This window comes from Silurus aristotelis (genome assembly GCF_946808225.1).
Source record: "Silurus aristotelis genome assembly, chromosome: 2".
NCBI lineage: Eukaryota > Metazoa > Chordata > Actinopteri > Siluriformes > Siluridae > Silurus > Silurus aristotelis.
Genome location: NC_139575.1, coordinates 12,015,217 through 12,030,266, shown reverse-complemented (window position 1 = coordinate 12,030,266; position 15,050 = coordinate 12,015,217). Strand labels below are relative to the sequence as shown.

Genomic DNA, 15,050 nt, shown 5'->3' with positions numbered 1-15,050 from the left:
CTGGCCAGAATTCAAGCCCTATTGATTTTCTACAGGCGTGTCTATAGAGCCAAGCTATGATGAGATTGACTATGAGTGGTGAGATTGACCTCTGCTGATATCCCTAGTGCTCAAAGAAAGACTAACCTAATTCCATCAGCATTACACAATCCTTTCCAAGCTTACTCTCGCAAAACCTGCTCAAGTGGAGACAGTTTGCCCAGGGAGGGAGCCCTACTATCATCGTCTCGTCTGGAACAGGAAGAGCGTTTGTACATCGACCCCCCTCGTGCCCACATGCAAAAGAAATGGCAAATTGGCAGTGCAAGCTTTTTTAAAGAGAGAGTATTGGCTGAGCTCATCCCAGTGCAGCTGGATGAGTAGCCGTGCCAGGATGGGCTGAGTTGGGTCCAGGCAGCCACCGATCACTGCAGCACCATTCTCTCCCACAAAGCAGCCTAAAAAGCCCTGCCTGTCACCTCTCATCAGCCTCAAGTGCACAGAGCAGAAGTTGTGCGTGCGCACACACACACACACACACACACACACACATACACACACAGTGTCATCACTGTAAACCTGCATTTCCCCTAAATCAGCCCATGCATTCAAGGCTGGTGATGCTGTCTGGCTGTTCACCCAACTGATGGCTTCTCTCTACTCTTATTTTGCCTGTCGTTTGTCATAGGATACAAGAATATGAAAAAAAAATGAGAACGAAGCATCCAGCAGGCACTTTATTTCAGCATCCCTCACTTAGAACACCAAGGTCAAATGAGGGTACAGTGGGTACAGTGATTGAGATGGTGATTTAAATTGATTTGTTGTCAAATTGAGCTGATGAGGCGATGACAGGACAGACTCTTGCTTTTGCAGATATAATAGATGTCTCACTCCACCTTGTGGCTGATGGTAGTAACTAAAGAACCCTAAATAAAAAAAGCACAAATGCATTTTAATGTCACCCATTTCATGTGCTGTGTGTTTTCTTGGCCACTTTCTTTTCTAGAGATTACATGCTTGAAATGTCTGTTAAAAGGTGTTTGTGTGTGGGATTGAGAAGTTCATGTTAACAGTGTTATCCTTTTCTTTAAATCCCCTGCCCTAAACAGTATTGTCAGAGATGATCATCTTGCCAGTGCACCAGTGCATGCTCCATTAAGCCAAAGTCTGAATGTGATTTGAATGACCAGCTATATTGTGGTTTAACCCACCTACCCATGATGCACCGCAGCCCTTTGGACTAGCTTCTATTTAAAGAGAAATGTCTACAGGCATTTTACTGAATACAGACCCATTTCACATTGTTTAATCTCAATCTCAGCTATGATTACACTATGTTACATTTTAATATAAAAGTATTTTAAGCAAAATGGTCTAACGTGGCATTTTACTCAGTAATTAAATATTACGGAGCATTTCTGCCCCCTGACTGTTTTTTTACGTTTGCACTCGGCGAGTATTTGGCTCAAATTGCCAGGACAGATGGAGAAGACATCTTGTGGCACTCCAGGTTGCTCAGCTGAGCCGACCTGTGACTGGCTTATGTACCTGTAAATGCCTGTGCATGGTGTGATGCATGCTTGCGCGTGCACACACACACACACACACACACACACACACACACACACACACACACACACACACACACACACACACACACACACACACACAGTACAGCTTATCATGGGTATCATGGGTGTCATTTAACCACAAAAATGCTCTACTTTGGACATTCAATGTAATGCTAAATTAATACTGATCATTTAGCATTTTATTAGCCGTTTTAGGTGTAATGCAAAAACCTCCCTATTGATTTCCATTTCTACATATTTCAAGTCTTTAGGACACTGCATGACTTTCAGATTTTGTTGTGTAGTCTACTTATCACTTTTTGTGCTTCAGGAATCATTTTTGTCTCATTTTCTACATCTCAGGGAATTGTGTTACTTTGTTCACCACTTGTTTGTGTTTCAGTTCTCATGATATCATAAAGTCACGAAGACATGCTTTCACACGGTTTCAAGTCATGTTGCATATTTTTGAAACTTGCAGTACATCACACATTTTGTTGCCGCTCAACTCATGCTGATTTGTGCGTTTTCGTGTCTGGCCTCATAAAACATCTCAGTTTCATCTCAGTGAAGCGAACTAGGCTTTGGCTGTTATCATTCAGAGCCCGTCTTTTTCCGTCTTGTATAAATTGTGGCTTCTGTTCTATGGCTTTGTGTTTTCCTTTTTTATTGGGATCTACTGTGAATCACTGCGGCTGCATGCTTCCTCTGTAGGTAGAGTCTCTGGAGTGCGTTTTTGAGGGCTCATCCCCAGTAGGAGGAGAGGAGGTGCCAGCTCCTGCCTTCTCCATCCTATACTCACGCAATGAAGCGCTCATGCAGGTAAACACCCAGCGCTACAGCAAACAATTAGGCCTTTTTATGTTCACCATGTCATATGAGTGGGTTGTGTGATGGTATTATTGGATGGAGATCAGGAAAATGGTTAACATTGTTTCTAAAAGGAAAGAAAAAAAATCATGTGGGTTGTAGTATTTATTTCAGGCACTAGATGGCAAAGATGTTACAGTGCTTGCAGGGTATTACAAATATGAAATCTTTTTCTATTTTTAGGCCATAGAGCACAAAATTTCCTGTTTGGATTTGGACGGTGCAGCATCATTGTAGTAATTTGGACACTCTTACATTATTGCAGTTTATGGAAACTAGAGTATTATTGCATTTATGTAGAAAGCCCAGCATCACTGTTTATGTGCACGTTCTTGTTATTTGTACATTCTTGCTTTATTGTAGTTATTTGGAAATTCATCTTTGTTGTAGTTATTTAGTTTGTCCTGAATTAGTGTAGTTATTTGGATGTATTTATTTAGACAGTCCAGTATTATTGTAATAATTGAGATGACATTGTGTCATAGTAGGTATTTTGACAGTCTGGCATTATTGTCATTGTTGGAACATTGTTTGAATAAAGGCGTGCATTGTTGCGGTTATAATGACAGTTGTGAATTATTGTAGCTATTTTTACACTCTTGCATTGTTGTAGTTAATTGGATGATCCAGCATTATTGTTACTATTTGTACTTCCATCATGTGTTGTTCCAGCTGAAGCACTCCTAAGCAAGACTATGGATTAAACTGGGTGTTTATATGGAAACAGAAAGACTATATTATGAATGAACACATGCTACTGAACAGGCTACAGGGAAAGACTCAGTGCTTTGTTTATTAGAGTTAAACCGATGGATTTTACAGAGTGGATTTTACCGATAGCTAGGTTGGATCGTAGTTGCTATAACCGATTAATCACCCAATAGTTTTTAAAATGGATGCTGGATAAAAAGAATGAACATTAATTTATAATAATAATTATATCCTTTCCTCCCCTTGCAGCATGCAGTCTTAAGCAGATAGTTTTTTATTGTATTTTAATGATTTTTGGTATAGTTTTTATTTGGTGCTTACATCTGTTACACTTTTATTTTACATGTTATTACTACATTCACAGTCCAAATGAATGTTGTATAGTTTGGGGTATTACCGTATTTTCCGGACTATAAGCCGCTACTTTTTTCCCAGGCTTTGAACCCCGCGGCTTAAACAACGACGCGGTTTATTTATGAATTTTTCCTGGGTTTTTGCCGGTTTCAAGAAACTTAGAAATGAGCATCAGAAAATAATAAGCACATAATCCTCAGTCCTACACACACGCAGTAATACCGGAAGAATGCAGTGGCAGGCTATTCCCAAAATACAGCTATGCTCTTAATGAAAGCGCAACATATTTCACCCGTTACACCGTGTGTAACGTGTCTTTCGTTAAAGCCTGTGTAAAGTACATTAGTATAGACACCTGCGGCTTATAGACAGGTGCGGCTTATTTATGTTAAAAATAAAAATATTTGTAAAATTCAGTGGGTGCGGCTTATGTATGGGTGCGCTTTGTAGTCCGGAAATTACGGTAGTATATGTTCTTTTAATTTTCTTTAGGGTTTTTTTGGTTTGTTTTCTTGTTTGTAAGGACTTACACACTTTCAGCATTTATATGCCAGACATCTGATTACCCTTAATTAAATCAAGGACAATTACTGCTCTGGATGGAAGAATGATGTTTAACATACTCGTATTAGGCATTAGGCAAATTGCATTCCCTGGCTTACCCCATTTTCTGGCTAGCACTCTACCTTATTAGGATATTATATAAAACCTAGTTTTAGCAAGGGATCTTTAACCTGTTGGAATAAAGTATTCGCTCTTCAATGCTCATTCAGGTTCAAGAGAAATGAGCATGCCAGCACACATGACCATTACACTGATAACTATTCTTCCCCACACTGTTGCCACCAAGTCAGAATTACCCAATTGTTTGAAATTTCTATGTAATCTATAGCATCAATTTTATTTATTTTTAGTTTGTATTGCGGTTTTATCAATGGACATGGTCTCAAAGCAGACATAAGAGTTTCTCTTTAATAAAATGTGGATGCCAATGTATTCCAGCAAGACAATACCCCTAAACTACACAAAGTGAGATTTAGAAAGAATTCTGCACTCTGCCCTGACCTCAACCCCACTAAACACTTTAGGGATAAATAGGAATGGGGTTCATATACCAGGCCTCATCTGCTGACAACAGTTCCTGACCTCAATATTGCTTTTCTGACTGAAAAGTGCAAATTCATATAATTACCCTTCAAAATCTAGTGAAAAGCCTTCACAGAAGAGTAGAGATTTATTTTTTTTTACATTAAAATGGGGAGTAAATCTATAATGGGATGTTCAACTATCATGGTTGTGATGGTCAGGTGTCCCAAAAGCCTTTAGCCATGCAGTGTATTACTTAAACACTCACACAGGCATGTAATATACTGTACAATCTGCACATCTCTGCTAGTACTTTCATGTTTTTGCTGCTCAGTATCTTTCCTTGTCTAGAATGTTCTCCCCAGTTCTTTATATATTTGTATTCAACTTCTTTATATATTAGGGTTGGAATATGTATTAGTGTTTCTTTCACTTTTTTTCCCTTTTGTTTATTTCTTTCTTTCTTTCTCAAGAGGTGTAAAAAGTGAATCAAACATTTTATTATCATTATCATCTATTATCATTAATTAACTACAATTGTTTTTTAATAATTTTATATTTTTATTATTCATTATATAATATGCAGTAAATGATTTTTTTTTTTTTTTTTTTTTTTACAGAAGCTCTATCTTTGTATTTTTCTCTTATGCTCTATTTCTCTTATCATGTCCGAAGCAGTCATATGTTTGAAGATAATATGGCTAGGGCTTGAGGGCACTAAGTGCATTAGTTCTGTTCAGCCATACACAGTAATGGGACCTGGAGGAGAGCTCATTTCTCCTGCACACAACCCTGAATTCTAATAAGCTTTTCTCCAGCAAAAGATTTGGTCCAGTCATGTGCCAGCCTAAAAAACTCTAAGCAATGAGTGTACATGGTGTCTTCTGTCATTGGTCTTTTAACAATCCATCATAAGCGTGTTAGAGAGACATACGATTATACTGTTTCATTGCGTATGTCTGTGTTCCTCACTCGTTGTTAACCATACCAAACAAAGCATAGCCATTTTACCTGGGAGGTGGAGGCATGGTCTGACAGAGGTCAAACCGAAATAACTGTCATTTTTAATGCTTGTGTCATCATGTTAATGAGTTTCTTTATTGGCATGGTGCTGTTGATTTAGCATGTTTATTTGTATGAACGATCCCAGCCTTCACAAGGCATTTATTACTAGTACTAAGCATGGGTGCTGTTAGGAACTCTGCTTATATACAATTGTACAAGCTCAAGGGCAAGTGGACTCACTACAATTACCTGTCATTAAAGCAAAGGAGACAATGTAAATCTGTTTCGTTGCTGATATGAACCATTTACTGCACAGGCACTTGTATGGCGTAGGTATCACCTCCAGAGACTTAAACCAAACAATAAAGTAGTGTTACTGTGTTACTGTGGCTTTCAAGAGATTTTGTTAAAAAATATTTTCTGAAAAATCGTACACTCTTTTTCTACAACCAAAAAATGTGTGTTGCAAAAGTCTAGCAGTATTGATTTTTGCTGATTTTGGTGTTCTGATTTTTCTGTAACAGCTTAAGCCTCAGCTGTCGCTTGATCTGCTCTGTCCCAAAATTTATTTCTACCCCATCCTTACTTTCTTCTTTAGACTTCTTTACCGAACTCAGACTGTCGCTGCAGACAACGTGACCTGCTGTAGATTTATTTGCCTGACCCATATTGTCCTCACCTGCCTCAGATTTTATCACCTGGCACAGATTTCGACATCTGGACTACTTCTTCCCACCTGCCCAAGACGTCTAAACCTGTGGCAAACACCTTTACATCTTGTAGACTTTTAAAACTGCTCTATATTGGACTTCCTCACCTCGTACAGAGCTTCTGCTCCAGACTTTCTCGCTGGTTTTAGACTCCCCACCCAACACACACTTCCCTACCTGCTGTAATTTTCTCTAACATAGATCACCCTAATTTCTATACATTTTCTCACCATTCTTCAGATATCCCCATTTTGTCATCTGTTCTCTATTCACCCACCCGAAACAGAACTCCCCACTTGTCATAAGACTTTTCATTCTTTTTCAATGTAGTGATTTGTGCTGCATTTCATTTATCACAGCTTATTGAAGTATATGCTCCCTGCCTCTACTAGCATGGCTCAGGATAGATGAGGACTACAGGGAGGAGGGGGGGAAACAGTGTTAGTGAAAAATGAGCTGTGTCACTCCTGGCGAATCGGACAGACTGAGAGTCCCTTGCAGTCAGCATGCCTGTGTGCGAGCTCTCCAGCAAGCCTGGCTTCTGGATGCAGACAAGGACAGACTTTAAAGTGTTAGTGCTTGACTTTATCTGCTGTATGCACCCTAAACTGTAGACTCACCAAGTCACAGCTCCTTGGGGAGAACAGTTCGGGGTCAAAGCTTAGCTCCCCGAGGCTGCGTAGGTGACATGCTCGCCTCCATCTGGTACGCTAAAAAGATGGGCCGACGCTTAATGAGGAGTTTCGGGAGGAGCAGAAGGCTGCAGCTGCAGTTCTTGGTGGGTAGACAGTATCAGATATGGGAGGCTGATCTCAGAAATGCATGCCAACGAACTCCCTCTGCTCCATGTGTGTTAGCTTTCAGCTCTGCATGTGAATCACCTGGAGGGATAAGCAGGAGATAAAATAAGACACCTTAACGACAATCTTCTCGAGTTTGAGGGAGATGTTTATTTCTGCGAGCTGTTTTGTTAATCAGAATCTGCATAATGTCTGTTAGTTCCTCTGTGCTGCTGCTGTGTCTACTTTTTTATGAAATCACAAATTCAGGCGAGAATTTATGTTTGCTTACGGCTGCTTTATATTTGTTCTTTGGATCAAATCAGCATTGTGGCAAACCAGGTTGCTTTACATCAAGTGAAATGTAGACTGTGGATTGTTAATGGCGGCCTTTCATTTTCCATGCTTCTTAGACATCTGTGTAACAGCACAGCAAAAACGTCCCATTTATAAAGCCATAGTTGTTTATTTTGCATCACCTGGTGAGAAAAGACAAGTTGGATGAAACCTTGCTTGTCTCTTTCCTTGTGCACTAGCAAAATTTATTGACCATGAAGCTGAAAGCTTAAGCTAGTAGCAGGGCCATTCAGAAGCACTTTGTCCTCATGTTACATTATTGATTGATTGCTCTGAACTCCATAGGTTGGGAGAAGAGGTGCAGAGGGGCTCAGGGACTATGAGGCAATAAACAGTGGAGGCAGAAGGTCCATTCCATATGGATCTTTAGGATTTCTTTTCACCATTGTGTGTGTATGAGTGTTTAAGTTTGTGTTTGCTTAACGAATTGGATGTGTGGGTTAGCTGCAATATAATACAGCAGTCTGAAATAGCAGATTTCAAAAAAATGTACACATTATGGGTAAAACAAAGTGAAGAAAATTGAGCAGTGCTAAGAAGGAAATTACTAAAATGACTTAAAATAAAAAGCAGTGTGTATTGTGCAAGTGAATGCATTTTGTATAACGAGAGTGTTAAAAAAAACAGTCAGCCAACAACAGAATATATATATATATATATATATATATATATATATATATATATATATATATATATATATATATATATATATATATATATATATATATATTCTGTTGTTGGCTGACTGTTTTTTTTAACACTCTCGTTATATAAATTATATATATATATATATATATATATATATATATATATATATATATATATATATATATATATATATATATATATATATATATATATATATATATATCAGGGATGCACCGGATATTCGGCCACTGAAATTTTTCGGCCGAAAATGGCCCAAAAGTGCATTTTCGGTTTTCGGCCGAAAGACTTTAATCACCAAAAAAACACGACAGCTTGTTGTGATGACGCAAACAGAAACCGCTGCCTGCACGTGCATGTCTGAAGCAACATGTCTGCGGTGTGGACGTATTTCAGTGAATCTTAGAAAGACCCACGGATAGCGATTTGCAAAACATGTAATGCCGAAATTTCGTCTGCAAAGACTTTCTTCACGTCGGGTTTAATTTATCACCTGAAATCCAAACATCCCGATCGCTATGCTGAATATAAGAGGAACGCGGCACAGAAAAGCAAAACCCCTCCGAGCATGCGCACTCCGTCTGTGGTGGACGTTTTTGAAAAGGCAGGAAGTTTCCCAGTGATGTTGTTGTATTGTTGTATCTTTAAGCAGTTGCACTTGTTCTGAATGCACTTTGTTTTTATGAAAGAACATATTTAATTTTACAACCTTTCAGCAGGACAGAGGGCCTGTACATTATTATTTAATGTACACATGAGTGCATTTAAGTTAAACATTTAAGTTTGAATTTTAATTTATTTTATCCTGTGCATTGTTGCAATGTGCTATAAATAAATATTTTCATGATTTGTAATTGATTTATTCTTTGAAACTTTAATATTAATTTATGCAATGGAAATGCCTTGATTTTAGTAAGTTTAGTACACAATTATAGCCATAAATGCAATGGTAATAATAATTGGCATAATTTCTTTCGGTGTTTCGGTTTTCAGCCTTGCTTTCCTCTTTTTCAGTTTTCGGTTTCGGCCAAGAATTTTCATTTCGGTGCATCCCTAATATATATATATATATATATATATATATATATATATATATATATATATATATATATATATATATATATATATATATATATATATATATTAGGCTGTCAATTGGTTAAAATATTTAATAACAATTAATTACACGATTGTCATGAGTTAACTTTTGATTAATCGCAACTTCATCGCACATTTTTTTCTGTTCTAAATGTACCTTAAATTTATACTTTAAAAAAAAAAGTTTTTAATATCCTAAACAACATAGACATTGACAAATATAGATGCTTTGTGCAAATGTATGTTTATTATAAGTTAAACCAAACTCAACATAGAGGATAAAGACAAAATATTTTTCTAAATGTTTTATAGTAATTATTGTGTTTTAAATTTTGTGAATCATCAGGACACCCAATGGAACTATTGCTGTGTTTCCACACGAACGGTTTTAATTGCTGGATGTGTGTGTATATATATATATATGTATATGTAGTATCTGTTTATTGTAGAGCTAATTTTAACTGCGTTCAGAATTTTAAAAAATTATCTGCATTCAAAATATATATAAGGGATTATCATATATGCTTCACATGTTACTACATTTTTTGCCATTTATTCAGAACACATGATGATTTTTTTATTCTGGCGCTAATGTAAACTGTGCCTTATTTAAAGCCTTTAGCTAATTGCAGCTTGATAGTTAGCAGTAATTTGCGGTTCCCTCTTGTTCTGTTTCTGAACCTATGTCGACTGAGCAGAAAGGAGTGCACAAGCTCTGTGGGTTTGCCTTGCTTTATTTGATGTGAAAACTGTTGCCATGGTTTTGGTCCTGGGGGAATAGAAGCACAAGCTGTGACAATGTCTGTTACCTCATTTGACACCTGTGGCACACCTTGGACAGTGTCAGCAAGCACACAGCCGTCTTCATCAGGCTCCGATGCAGAGGATTGCTGTGCTGTGAATCTGCGGGCGTTCCACTCGTATTAACAGAAGCATGTGGTTATTTTTGAATTTGCTTTCTCTTTTTTTTCCCTCTCTGCCTGTGAAAGCACAGCCTTTTGTCTCCCCCTCACTGAATCGCGTGTGCGCATGTTAGATAGAGAGAGACCGCAGTGTGAAAACTGATCTAAATCGCAAGGAGCGAGCAGGCATCTGCCGAATCTGGAGTGCTCACTCTTCTCTTGGATTTACCTTTTTTTTTTTTTTCCCGCTGGACCATACTTGCTTGTTAACCTGACATGTTTTTTGCACATCTCTCGCATTTGGAGTCGTGAGTATGTACATTAGCATGAACTTTGGTATGTATAATTCACATCCTCTTAACCAGTGATGAGGTTATTAGCTTAAAGTGATGTGGCTTGGGTGTTTCTGATGAGCTCCTGTAGACCTACACTACTCTCTGACTAGCCATGTCTTGGACGAGGAAGACGCAATGCCTATATTTCGTTCTTACTTATTCTACACGGCACCACCCTGAATGCCACCATTCATATTTAATGTGCACACTAAGGCTGTCTCTTGCTGTTAAGAATGTGCTGTGATTGATAACTGGGCTTGGCCAATCTTCTAGCCTGAGTCCATTTAGATTATGAATCCCTGGTGGCGTTTGTGGGCTTTCGCCTGCAACACATGCCTGATATTTGAACCCATTTCCTGCCTCTTAGAGCTCTTAGAGTTTTCCTCATACGCTGAGACCTCCACATTCCCTCATTGATCCTCTCTTAGGTCTCCACTAGTCTGGAGCCAGAAGCCCAGAGTGGTGCGTGCTACTCGTGGGCAGTGTCATCACACTCCTACATCCACCTTGCTTCCCACTTTTCTCAGCAGCATGAAGCTGCTGGATGCTTGACCTGTTGCTTGATCTGGACCATAGATCCACCATAATTTTGCGTCCAGATGGATTTCGGCACCTCAGACTTTTGTCGGAGTTCCGCTTGTACAGTTCGGCTTTGTGAATTCAGGAGAGGATGCTGTAACTTTACCCAGATGCGTTTTCCCTCCCCCTCTCTTGCTCTTGCTTCTCATTTTGCGTGGTGCCTCTTCGCTTGACAGCTGTTGGAGTTCCTTTCCAGCCGTGAATGATCCAAAGTGGCAATGAACTACATATTCGGGAACAGCACGCTCTACCCACGGGGAGGTCGGGCCAATACCGGTACATCTCACAGCGCCCCAGGGCAGAAACAGAGGCAGTGGGCCAAGCGTAGCTCCAGTGAAGAGCTGCCCTCATCATCTCGCTGGCAGCAGCTGCTTGCCTTCTTCACACGCCGTAATGCCTTCAGCGACTGCATCACAGCCGGGACTGGACAGGTAAATTCCACAATGCCTACCACCTGTTGCACAGATGCTAGATCCTTCAAATGGGTGTGTAGAGATGTTATTATGAGCACTTCAGGTTGAAGTTGACTTATTAGATGCACTTGCCCTAGACTAATAATATTTCCCACTTTTTTTAGCTTAAAATATAATAAACCTAAATTTAAGATATATGCATTTTGGTACAGTCTATCATATAATAGACTTACTAATCTCAAAATCATATGTTCATAATGTGTTGCTCTTTTTTTTTATCTAACAGTGTAAAACTATCTATAAGAGGTTTTTTTTTTTTTTATGTTTGTTAAGTTCGTCTTTATTTCATGGTTGGGTCCATGGTTATGTGAATTCTGTCATGATTATATTGCGAGCTCTCTGAATGTGAATCGTGTCATATATATGGCCACCATAAATCAGCATTTGTCTAATGAGATTGAGAGGGCTCCATTGTTTCATAAGCACTTAGAAGTCCTTCGGAGTGAAAGACAGAGTGAACAATCACACCAGCCTGCTTCTCTGAGTGGCTGTCTCCCATTGGGGCTAAAGCACTTAGTGGGAGCATGAGTGATTGCCATATACCTAGAGTAAGATTTAATTATAGGACATAGTTAAGAGGCTGGAGTCATGCCTCCTGCTCCTCCTTCGTGACCTTGGTGTCCAGTGTGTGGGCACAGAAAGGGCAGTGAATGGGGCAGCACAGCACGTGTGTACTTATTGTGCCTATTAAAGTCTGACTGCTGGTTAATAGGGTCATGACCTGAAATGAAAACTGCAAGAATGGATCATGCAACAAAAGGGTTTCCAGTCTACCTTTTTATTCTCCCCCTCGACTCTGTTACCACAACAATATAACTTCATTTCTTTTTCATGACCTCTTTTCAAAAGGCAAAAGCAGCAAGTGCGTGAAGGAACATGATTCAGTTTAGGAAACGATTCGTTAAGTATTCATTCATTCATTCATTTTCTCCCGCTTATCCGTAATTCGGGTCGCGGGGGCAGCAGTCTAAGCAGGCCCCCGCCTTCGACTGCTGCCCAATCCTCACAGCACCGTCCCTTACGGTCCCTCCTGCAGGTGGTGAGCCCACGGGAAGGCGGCCCCACGTCACTCTGACGTCACGGACCTTGATATTTCCCTCGTAAGGGACCCCCGGAGCATAGAGGGTTAAGGGCCTTGCTCAAGGGCCCAAGAGTGGCAGCTTGGCGATACCGGGGCTTGAACCCCAGACCTTCCGATCGGCAACCCAGCGCCTTAACCGCTGGAGCCACCACTCCCCCCATTCGTTAAGTAACTCGAGTAATTCAAATGCAAAAAAAAGCATTGAGGCAAATTATTTGATATTTAATATTTATTTCGTCTAGTCTATTTAACTACACAATTAACACTGTGTTTCCGCACGGAACATTATTACTGACGTAACACGAGCTAAACTCTGGACCGCTCTGGGGTCTTATTTATAATCGTAACAAAACTGGGATAGAAACGTGCCCACTTTCCACGCAAAAGATGTGCGTGCTATCTTTGTTGCAAATTCCCTTTTCTCACCTACTGTGTTTCCACGTTTAGCGTACGCAGGGTTCAGAGTTGACTTACAGGTGTGCACTTTCTTTCGTCTATTTTATTTTTTTTTTTACAAATCACAACCTTTGCGTGAAAAGTGGGCAAGTTTATAGCCCCGTTTTGTACGCACAAAACGAGGCTAAAAAACATGCATATGCCACGTTTATAAATGAGACCCCTGGACAGATAAACATAGAAGACGCTGCAGAATGAAAAATGGAGGAACAGAGAGAAAACAGCGAAAGGGGAGAAGAAGATTCAGGCAAAATTACACAACAGAAAGTTTCCAAAGTTTGGGATAATTTTACGGCTGCAACTAACAATTATTTAATTAATTTGACTATTTGATTAATCTGACGATTATTTGTTATTTGTTTATTTACTTTTTTTTATTAATCGATTGATTGGATTAGAAAAAACAACAGCTTTTTTTTTATTAGATGGTTTGCTTGTTATAACTATATACACCCCTAATTCAGAGTATTTATGTATCAAAGTGTGCTTAAAAAAAGGAAGACACATTCTGAGTTTAGCAATCTTTAATTTAGACATTTTATCAAGCTTATAGAGGCTTGTTAAGAAGCACATGGAGGATTTCTTCTTTAACAAATTCACTCATGCTGGATTGTTTCTTTCTGTGAAAAATAAAGCATTTGAGTATGCAAGGTAAAGCAAGTTGTGTAAATCAACATTTGTATTGTTTTAAATGATAATTGCAGATAGCAAGTTGACAATCATGCTTATAAAAAATATATATAAAATATAATACATTGTTTTTACAATTTCTGTTTAAAAAATACACAGACATTTTGTTTATTTGTGAAGATATAAGCATCTAGAATATATAATTAATTTAATTTTGTATAATGAAATAATATATGCATAAACATAAAAGGTAACTGTTGTAGTACACAAATGCAGAATTGAACGGAGAAACGCAGCAACAGGCTTAATGAATTATTTTTTTTTTTTATATTTGCATTGGTGTACAAATGCATAATCATTTGCTGAAAACCACAACAGTGCCTAAAAATGTAATTGTTGCGAGCGAGCTTATCGCGAGTCACGACAGATCCTGTGCGACTTTCCCGGAGTTAGCAAACAAACAGTTTACACAATAGCACTTCCTTAAACTATACCATTTTCACATGATGAGCATTATACAGTTTTTGCTCACCGTGCTGATGTTTCACCTTCATCCGTGACTTGGGACACACACTTTTTCCTCCTCCCGTTTGACATACTCTTTGCCATTTTGCAACCGGCTGTGTTGTCTTACTGTCATGCTAACACGTAACTTGAACAGCCCAACTAATCAATAACTGTATTCATCCACAACGAATCAATATCTATTATTGTCGATTTTAGCGATTAGTTGTTGCAGCCGTAGATTATTTCAAACTAAAACATACAGAAAATACCATAGTGTTTTTTTTAAAAGTAATTTAAAATAGATTTTAATATTTGTGTTTATGATTTTTATATATATATATATATATATATATATATATATATATATATATATATATATATATATATATATATATATAAAATTTGCAATTTAAATGGATATAGTTTTCACAGATTGCAATTTCAGCAATAAAAATGTAAATTTTTCTAAAAAGAAAAAAATAAATATGACCTAAATATTACTGTTCGTTTCAAGAGACCTGCCTTATTTTTTTCTTGCATATTTAGTATTGCTCTTTTTAATGAGGAAAAAGTATTCCTTATCCGATTACTCGATTATTCGATGGACTAATCGGTAGAATACTCAAAAACTAGAATAATCGATAATCATCGTTATTTCTTTGAGTTAATGATATAAAACAACATTACGTAGGAATAGCAGGCCTCTGGGCCTGCAATAAAATATTTACTCACAAACATCTTAATAGTGAGGAACATTTTTCACTGCTTCTCAGTGTTTGTTATTGCTTGATTAAAATACAGTTGAAATAAAACACGAGAGAGGATAATCAACGAAAGGTGACGTGATGCACTCGTACACAAAGTGAAATTACCATTTCCCTGTTGAAGTTTTTCCCAA

At 38.3% G+C, this 15,050-nt stretch overlaps 1 protein-coding gene across 25 annotated transcripts in view; it reads left to right on the top strand.

The window, feature by feature from the left end:
• dlg1a (discs large MAGUK scaffold protein 1a) overlaps positions 1–15,050 on the top strand; it is a 130,452-nt gene that overhangs the window by 53,166 nt on the left and 62,236 nt on the right. For 10 of the 25 annotated variants that reach the window (XM_083566216.1, XM_083566201.1, XM_083566215.1 and 7 more), the window contains one exon: positions 2,268–2,375. The exons of 9 other annotated variants lie outside the window; for them this stretch is intronic. In XM_083566216.1, the coding sequence (XP_083422342.1) occupies positions 2,268–2,375 (108 nt within the window). Of the gene's footprint in view, positions 1–2,267; positions 2,376–9,919; positions 11,437–15,050 lie in introns of those variants that run through there. 6 more of the 25 variants (XM_083566206.1, XM_083566204.1, XM_083566200.1 and 3 more) reach the window with 4 other exon arrangements.